The sequence below is a fragment of the Clupea harengus genome, chromosome 18, assembly GCF_900700415.2.
Source record: "Clupea harengus chromosome 18, Ch_v2.0.2, whole genome shotgun sequence".
In the NCBI taxonomy this organism is placed as follows: Eukaryota; Metazoa; Chordata; class Actinopteri; order Clupeiformes; family Clupeidae; genus Clupea; species Clupea harengus.
The window spans coordinates 9,249,145-9,258,635 of NC_045169.1; the positions used below are offsets into that span (position 1 = coordinate 9,249,145).

Genomic DNA, 9,491 nt, shown 5'->3' on the forward strand with positions numbered 1-9,491 from the left:
AAATCATTAATTTGATATATTTGTGGGCACAATTATCCCATTCAATGCTTTAGTTGTTATTCCTCTGATGTCTTTGGTGCTGCCACCCCACACCCCTCCCTGCTCCCATGCATAGCTCGCTTCACTGTCACGCGCAGTAACCGTCCCATGACACAAGCTGACGCGAGGACCCAGCTGACACCGGACACACGAGGGTAGGCTGTGTCTATTTACCACGTCAACCGACTCACCGAATCGATGGAGATACGCGATATAACTAAAGCCGATCTTGAATTCGGTCAATAGGCGCGCGTCACAGATTGCCCCCTCGCACTGGCATCTCTCACAGCACAAAGGCGGAAACAGCTGGGCGAATGTTTACATGTCAGTGATGCGTATATGAACTCATGGAAGTGTTGACATGTACCAATGGTCCTACTCGTGCCTCTGGTTCTTTTAATGTCTTAACTGCGTAGTTACATCGAGTTCATCCTACAATATTTATGCTAAATAAGAAAAGCAAGAATACCGGTGATATTTGGAAAACCACGACGCCCAGACCTCAAGAAGGTGACAGGTAGGCGAAACATTCCACATGTGTCTTCTGCAGAACTAAGGCGCAGTACGAGCATCCTTTCACATAGCCAACAAACACGCACGCAGTGAAATGACCAACTAATTACAGCTCTGTGAAAGAAAACCTACAATCCTTAGTCAGCCAGTTGTCATAGCCTATCTGTAGTCACCAAATAACTTATTTTCAGTCGTAACGATTAACGGACCTTTTAACATTGAACACGACGCTCGTTATTATTAGACTTTGACATATCCGTGTTGTTGTCCCACTATTAGCCTAACCTTATGCTGCACCTGACTGAGAGTATAGCGGCGACCTTTTCCTATTAAGCTAGGCCAGCATCCTTTGTGTGCATCGGGAGGTTGTAACTACAGGCACCAAAGCCCTGCCCTCCCTAGAACCCTCAACATCCATCAGTCGGATAGGATGTGTCTGGTCACATGGTCTTTAATGAGTCGGTAATAAACCTTATCGATTCGAAGATGGAGGATGGGGGAGAAGACCCGAGGTCTGGGTTCACGGAGCAGGCTCAGAAATGTCTTCATGCTGATGCAGGCTTCATATGTCCATATGTGCTGTACACATAATGCAGTACTGGCACTTTTGCCACCCAGTTCTAGGTCAAGGGCATTAACAGTTTTCCCTGGGGCATGTAAGACTATGTAAGACTGTGATGTGTGGGTTGTATTTAGGTTGTTATTGTATGGCTCATTGAGGCTGTTTCTTTTTCTCTCATTCTCCTGACTGGATGTATCTCTTTTTCTCCTTTGCCTTCCTCTCTCTCACCTGCCCCCTTTCCTCCTCGGTTCAATACCACCACTCCATCCAGAACACACACATCCACAAACACACGCACACAGTTGTAGCACAGGTGTGTGTGTGTGTGCGTGTGTGTGTACGTGAGTGACCATGCCACATGAGAACTCCCCGCTCCTGACCTGCGGACTTTCAGGTCTCATCTCAGGGTTGGTACAGGATGGACAGGAGGAGCCCCTTGACGTGGACTGTAACCAAGGCAACCCCGCCACCTCGAGGGCGCGGAGCCTGAACACGTTTTTCGGCGTGATTGTGCCCACAGTGCTCTCCATGTTCAGCATTGTCCTATTTTTACGGACAGGTGAGTCGCTGGTGATGGGGTGGTGGTGGCGGTGGTGATTATGGTTGTGACATGTAGTGGTGGTGAATTGCTATCGTCAATAGGCTACTATTTAAATGCTTGTAGTGGCCAGTGACCAAAAGAGCCAAAGAAGCCAAAGGGCTTTTGGGGGCCAAATAAGGGGAAACAATTCAGGAAAGACTCCAAAGAGAGATTTCGTCATATGCTAAGTTAACTGATCTTGACCATGTTAGTCTTCTTTGGTATGTTTTATCCTTGCTTCGATACTGATGGTTTAGTAATGATGATGTCATTTCTTATCTCAGGCTTTGTGATTGGCCATGCTGGCTTGTTTCATTCTCTCATCATGATGGGCGTGGCCTACGTGATTGTCTCCATGACGATCCTGTCCATTTGTGCTATCTCCACCAATGGGGCTATACAAGCAGGCGGGGCTTACTGTATCCTTTTGGCATTGCACTGCCTCATCAGAGCAGGTCTACCACCCGATGGTCCCATATGACCTCTGTTGATCGTGACATTAACCTTTACCTTTGACCTTAACCCAAGAGCCAGTCATGATCAGTCGCTCCTTAGGCCCAGAGTTCGGGGGCAGCATCGGGCTGATGTTCTACCTGGCCAATGTGTGTGGCTGTGGAGTCTATGTGCTGGGCCTGGTTGAGGCTATACTCGACTCGTATGGACAAGAAGCAGGTGAACACTAACAAACATTTACATATAAATATGACATATCAAATTTGTAACAAGTATTCCTGTATAATAACACAAAGCTATCTGACTTATGAAGATACATTAGCATTGGTTATGTTGCAGCCTTATGCTAATGTTTTTTTTAAAGATTTATTTATGGACTTTTTAGCCTTTATTTTGGACAGGAAGTGAGGAGGAGTGAGGAGGTGGGGAGAGGATCGGGAAACGACAGCAGGCCAGAATTGAATCTGTGTCCCCGCGGGCATTGTAGCCCGTAAATGGGGGGCTTATTGTCTCGCGCCACAGTGCCCCCCATGCTAATGTTTTTTTTAGTTAGTTCCCCCTAATCAGTATACCCACAATGCCCCATAATGACAAAGCAAAAACAGAATTTTAGAAATCTTTACAAATCGATGAAAACTGAAATATAAGTATAAAGTCTATTGATTGGACATGATTTGGAAAGGCACACGCCTGTCTAAATAAGATCTCACAGCGGACCATGCCATGAGTCAACATTTCTGCTGCATTGAAGGGGTCAGAAGAGCACAGTGGCCTCCGTAATTCTTAAATGGAAGAAGTTTGGAACAACCAGGACTCATCCTAGAGCTGTCTGCCCAGTAAACTGACCATTCAGGGGGGAAGGGCTTTGGTAAGAGAGGTGACCAAGAACCAGATGGTCACTCTGGCTGAGCTCCAGAGATCGTGTGTGCGGAGATGGGAGAGACTTCCAGAAGGAAAAGCATTACTGCAACACTCCTCCGACCTGGGCTTTGTGGCAGAGCGGTCAGACGGAGGCCTCTCCACAGTGGAAGGCACAGGAAAGCAAAACAGCACCTAAAGGACTCTCAGACTGCGAGAAACAAGATTCTGGGATCTGATGAAACCAAGAATGATCTATGATCGGTCTCAATTCTAATCATCATGCATGTCTGGAGGAGACCAGGCACTGTCATCACCTGTCCGGTGACAGTAAAGCATGGTGGTGGCCACATCATGCTGTGGGGTGTTATTTTTGCAGCAGGGACTGGGCGATTGGTCAGGGTTGAGGGAAAGCTGAATGGTGCAAAGTAGAAAGATATCCTTAAGGAAAACCTGGTCCAGAGCGTTCAAGTCCTCAGACTGGGCCAAAGGTTCACCTTCCAACAGGACAGTTACCCTAAGCAACCAGCCAAGACAATGCAGGAGTGGCTTAGGGACAACTCTGAATGTCCTTGAGTGGCCCAGCCAGAGCCCTGACTTGAACCCAATTGAACATATCTGGAGAGGCCTGAAAATGGCTCTCCACTGACAGTCCCCATCAAGCCTGACAGGGCGTGAGAGGCTCGGAGAAGGATGGCAGAAAATCCCCAAATCCTAGTGTGCAAAGCTTCAAACGCGTCATACCCGAGAAGACTCAAGGCTGTCATCGCTGCCGAAGGGGCTTCAACTAAGTACTGAGTAAAGGGTCTGAAGACTTATGTCAATATGAATTTTCAGTTATCAAATGATTTCAATTATAAAATCCTTTTTTGCTTTGTCATGATGGGATATTGAGTGTAGCTTGATGAGAGGAAAATTAATTTAAATGATTTTAGCTGCAACAACAAAATGTTTAAACAGTGAAAGGGTCTTAAGACTTTCTGGATGTACTGCAAATAAGGTAACAAGTAGGGAATATAAGGTAACTGAGTGTCTCTGTCTGTGTGTGTGTGTGTGTGTGTGTGTGTGTGTGTGTATATGTGTGTGTCTGTGTGTGTGTGTGTGTGTGTGTGTGTGTGTGTGTGTGTGTGTGTGTGTGTGTGTGTGATTGCTAGGTTCCTCAGCTGCAGTGTTGCCTGGGGGTTACTGGTTTGGCGTGCTCTACGCCTCAGTGGTGTTGTTTGTGTGTTTGCTGGTGTGTCTGGTCGGCTCTCACCTCTATACCCGCGCCTCCTTCATCATCCTGTTGGTCGTCACGGTGACACTGCTTTCAGTCATCATTAGCACGCTGGTCCTGGGACCAATCCCCATCAGCCTCAGTCACCCAGGGGACACCCCTAACTCAACGCATGTCTACAGCACCAGCTACACGGGCTTCAACCTTAGTACACTTAAAAACAACTTGTATCGTGAGTCCCTCTCTCACACACGCACACACACACACACATACACACACACACACACACACACACACACACAGACACACACACACACACACACAGCCCTTCACAGGCTTTGTCCTGTCATTCCCTCACATACACAGGAGTGTATTCACACACACACACACAGCCACAGAGTATCACACATACATTATCTCCCATTGGCATTATAACTAATGCATAACGGCAGCTACACTGGTTGTAAGTTGCATGTCAGAGCAATGTCTGGAAAATGAATACAGCTTTCCCTCTCTCTCTCTCTCTCCCTTAGCGGGATACACTCTGGACTACAGCACCAATACAGTGATGACGTTTGCCAGCGTTTTTGCTGTCATGTTTAATGGCTGCACGGGAATAATGGCTGGGGCCAACATGTCAGGTACGGCACACAGGCCATACACATACAGCATGCCTCTCCCTCTGCCTCTCTCTCTCTTTCTCTCTTTCTTTCTTTCTTGCTCTCTCGCTCTCTCGCTCTCTCTCCTTCCTTCTCTCTCTGTGTGTCACTGACTCTATCTCCTCAAATGCAGGGGAACTAAAGAACCCCAGTGTGTCTATCCCAAAGGGCACAGTCATTGCAGTGGCTTACACCTTCATTGTCTACCTCCTTCTCTTCCTTCTGGTCAGCTCCACCTGTGACAGGTACACACACACACACACACACACACACACACACACACTAACACGCATGTTTGCGTGCACACACTCACAGACACAATCACACATGAAGTCCCCGTCTTCCTTCATCGTCAGTTTTCTGTTCTGTGTCTTCCATAACTTCCAACCCCCTAGTTTTTCCTGTCACCAGGGTTCAGAGTCCTCGAAAAGCCTCTGCTGAAGGTGGTGGTGATGTAGTTTTACCTCACTGACCCTTCAGTTGCCATTTCTAAACCCTTGTTGTCTTCACGGAGATCTTTGTTTAGGGACAGTGTACTAAAGTTCTGTTTACACAATAGGAACGCTTAACTGAGGTTCTGTATCACTCTGTTCCGTTGCTGCTCTCAGGGTTCTGCTGGTCCAGGACTATGGGTTTCTGAGGCGTGTCAACGTCTGGCCTCCGTTTGTCACCCTGGGTATCTATTGCTCCGCCCTCTCAGCAGCTATGAGCACGCTGATTGGAGCATCCCGCATTCTTCACGCCCTCGCACTCGACCAACTGTTTGGTAAGAAGATAAAATTCCCCTTTTGTATGTCGTTGTGTGTGTGTTTTTGTGGGTGTGTGTATGTGTGTGTGTGTGTTTGTGTGTGTGTGTGTGTGTGTGTGTGTGTGTGTGTGTGTGTGTGTGTGTGTGTGTGTGTGTGTGTGTGTGTGTGTGTATACAATAATGTAGGTGGGTTCAGTAGTGTGGAGTGTGAGTGCTTTCTCGAGTGGGTAGGACTAATTGTTTCTGTAGCTCTTTTGTGTTGCTATGTTGGCATGAGGGTCTCCATAGAGAACAGCTAGATGCCGCTGTGAACACCACCAATTGAAATTCCTGCTTGTAAATGCATGTAAATGTTTTTCTTTCAATCAAATCTTTGGATATTTTCTCAGCAGAACTCAATTAGGATTCTGCTATGTATCATCACAGCCTTCACTTATGTGGTGTGTGTGTGTGTGTGTGTGTGTGTGTGTGTGTGTGTGGGGGGGGGGGGTCTCTAGGACGGTTCCTGGCTCCTGCCTCCATAACCACTCAGGGAGGTAATCCGTGGGTTGCTGTGCTCTATACCTGGGCTCTTGTACAGGTGAGTGATGGTGTCTGGCTCTCACTGCTGACAAACACACACACACACACACAAACACACACATATTCATACAACCCCAATCACCAAACAGTACAGTACACATGTTAACTCATGTGTTGTGTTGTTTATTTGTGTGAGTGTTAGGTATTTGTGCTGGTGTGCCTGTGTTGATTGAATGTGTGTATCATATTGAATGAGTGTGTGTTTATATATAAAAATGTATTAAGACACAAACACACACACATTATCTGATTATGTGTGCATGAATATGGGTGTGTATCTGATTATGTGTGCATGAATATGTGTATCTGTGTGTATCTGATTATGTGTGCATGAATAAGTGTGTGTGTATCTGATAATGTGTGCATGAATGTGTGTGTAGTGTGTAGTGTTTGCAGGCCAGCTGAACTCCATCACCAGTCTGGTAACAGTGTTCTACCTCCTGGCCTATGCTGCAGTTGACCTGGCCTGCCTTGCTCTGGAGTGGGCCTCTGCTCCCAACTTCAGGTGTGTATGAGTGTGTGTGTGCAGGAGCGTGTGTGTACGTGAGCTGGTGTGTGGTGTGTGGAGGCTCTGTACGTTTGCATTTGTACAAGATTGAATTTGTATACGTAGATCTGTGAATGGATGTCTGCAATGATGCCGTTGTGTATACATGTTGTGCTAGTCTTGCTGAGAGCCATTCTCTCCCTTTCATTTTCTCAGGCCCACGTTCCAGTTCTTCTCCTGGCACTCCTGCCTGCTGGGGATTGTGGGTAGTGTAGTCATGATGTTTGTCATTGAGCCTCTGTTCTCCTCAGCCAGCATAGCCCTTCTGCTGCTGCTGCTTCTCTTCATTCACTACAGATCAGCCACCAGCAGCTGGGGATACATCAGCCAGGCTCTCATCTTCCACCAGGTACACACACACTCACACTCTCTCTGTCTTTCACAAACACACACACAGTAACACATACACACACACACACACACACACACACACACACACACACACACACACACACACACACAGACACAGACGCACAGACGCACACACTCATGCCTCTGTCACTGACACACACAGAAGTATGCACATAAAAGGAACATATTTACAGACATGTTTACGCATATGTGTCTGCTTTGTTTATGTGTGCTTTGGGATGTGTCTATTGTGCAGTGTACAATTGAAGACAAATTCCACTAACTTGTGTGTATGACTGTGTGTGTGTGTGTGTGTGTGTGTGTGTGTGCAGGTGCGTAAGTACCTGCTGATGCTGGATGTGCGGAAGGAACACGTGAAGTTCTGGCGGCCTCAGGTGCTGCTGATGGTGTCCAACCCGCGCTCCTCCTGTCAGCTCATCTCATTCGTCAACCAGCTCAAGAAGGGCGGGCTCTTTGTGCTGGGTCATGTGCACCTGGGGGATCTGGGTAATGTAGTTTCCCAATCTGTTTATTCATTTCTTAATGGCAGTGTGATGAACTCCCATATACTCCCAATGTCACTTTATTCCAGTTCTGGTTATTCCAGTGAAGGGATTTATACTTTTATCTCTGTTCATAACCTGTATGCTGTTTCTTTTTTCTTTCATTCTCTCTCTCTTTCTTTCTCTCTCTCTCTCTCTCTCTCGCGCAGACTCCATGACGTCGGACCCCGTGCAGGGTCAGTACCAGCACTGGCTGAGTCTGGTGGACCTGCTGGAGGTGAAGGCCTTTGTGGACCTCACACTCTCCTCCTCTGTGCGGCAGGGCACTCAGCACCTCCTGCGCATCACAGGCCTGGGTGAGACACACACACACACACACACACACACACTCACACACACACACACACACACACACACACACACACACACACACACACACACACAGCCTGTTCACTGTCATTTTCCGTAATATCATCTATAATAGTGTTGCACAGGTTTCCTTGAAGGGGCCTCCAGCACCACAATGCTTTAGTCATTTTCAATTTCATGATAACTGAGTCCTGAGGATTTTGAAAGCAAGGACAGAATTCAAATGTGCAGATTCATGGTTTCCTCTGTACAGGTCTTGCAATTGCTGATCTTAAAGATCATATTCATTGGTGACTACCGGTGTGTCAGTGTCACAAACTGTTGTAACTGACTTCTGTGATATGGCATAGTATGAGGCTTTAAACTGTCATTATCATCTAGCAGGAGTTTGTCATAGTAAATATTAGATCATAGAATGTCATTATTGATTTCTGTGTTATGCGGTCAATATTTCTATGGTCATAAACTATCGATTTATTCTCATGTATAAGTCATATACTTCAAGGTCACAATAGAATCATTTAATGACACTATTTTCTCATGCTGTGGTGTCTTTGTTCACAGGCGGTATGAAGCCCAACACACTCATTCTAGGTTTCTATGACAACTGTGTCCCTGACGACTACTTCCTTCAGGACCCGGTGTTCTACGGGGGTGTGGACGTACTCAACGTGGACCTGCCCTCCCTCCAGGCTCACTTCCCCCCCGTGCGCAACCACGAGTCGCCGTGGCGACTGAGCCCTGAGGAGTATGTGGGCATTGTCCGCGATGCCATCAAGATGGGCAAGAACGTGTGCCTGGCGCGCTATTTCCACCAGCTGCAGCTGGTAGGGTGCGGCACCACCCAGCTGATCGACGTGTGGCCGCTGAACCTGCTCCGCCCCGAGAGCGGGGGCTTTGTGGACGTGTGCAGCCTCTTTCTGCTGCAGCTGGCCTGCGTCCTCAACATGGCCACCACCTGGAAGCATGCGCACATGCGGATCTTCCTCTGTGTGGAGGCGGAGTCTCAGCACGGGGCGTGGCCGGGGGCGGGCTGGCTGCAGAAGGAGGCGGAGCTCCGGGAGCTGCTCCAGAAGCTGCGCATTCGCGCGTCCATCCAGGTGGTCACGTGGGATGTGGGCACCACGGCGTCGATGGAGGAGGAGGGGGGCGGCAGAGAAGGCGGAGGCACCAGCCGCCGCGCTGCCACCCCGGGCGGAGGGGACGTTGGCGGAGGGGAGGAGGGCGAGGGCGGCTGGGCCCGGACGGCGCCAAGTGTCTCGGAGGACTTCCTGCTCTCGGTTAACGCCATGCTGCGGGAGAACAGCGCCCAGGCCGACGTCCGCTTCCTCTACCTGCCCCGCCCACCGGCCCCCCCTGACCAATCCCAGACCTACTTGGCCCAGCTTGAGGTAGTGACTCATGAGCTAGGCCCTACCCTCCTAGTGCATGGCCTCACCCCTGTCACATGCACTGAGCTCTGAAAGAGAGAGAGGGAGACATGCAGGGTAGAAAGGGAAAGAGTGTAAGGG

The 9,491-nt window shown here is 48.5% G+C and overlaps 1 protein-coding gene across 2 annotated transcripts; it reads left to right on the forward strand.

The window, feature by feature from the left end:
* Nucleotides 1-95: 95 nt before the first annotated feature.
* Nucleotides 96-9,491, forward strand: LOC105891410 (solute carrier family 12 member 9-like). Of its 2 annotated transcripts, XM_031585219.2 has the most exons (14): nucleotides 99-556; nucleotides 1,386-1,673; nucleotides 1,979-2,113; nucleotides 2,229-2,366; nucleotides 4,160-4,453; nucleotides 4,755-4,862; nucleotides 5,014-5,125; nucleotides 5,489-5,646; nucleotides 6,126-6,208; nucleotides 6,591-6,715; nucleotides 6,914-7,106; nucleotides 7,441-7,615; nucleotides 7,821-7,967; nucleotides 8,545-9,491. In XM_031585219.2, the coding sequence occupies exons 2-14, from the start codon at nucleotides 1,466-1,468 to the stop codon at nucleotides 9,441-9,443; spliced, it is 2,775 nt and encodes a 924-aa protein (XP_031441079.1). In that variant the 5' UTR covers nucleotides 99-556; nucleotides 1,386-1,465; the 3' UTR covers nucleotides 9,444-9,491. The 2 variants fall into 2 exon arrangements, with proteins under 2 accessions (XP_042566385.1, XP_031441079.1); XM_042710451.1 differs by having other exon boundaries at nucleotides 96-1,673.

Coding starts and splice junctions, on each gene's coding strand:
- LOC105891410 (XM_042710451.1), top strand. CDS start 1,466: ATGCCACATGAGAACTCCCCGCTCCTGACCTGCGGACTTTCAGGTCTC. Junction 2,367..4,159: donor CTCGTATGGACAAGAAGCAG/GTGAACACTAAC, acceptor TGTGATTGCTAG/GTTCCTCAGCTGCAGTGTTG. Junction 6,209..6,590: donor ATACCTGGGCTCTTGTACAG/GTGAGTGATGGT, acceptor ATGTGTGTGTAG/TGTGTAGTGTTTGCAGGCCA.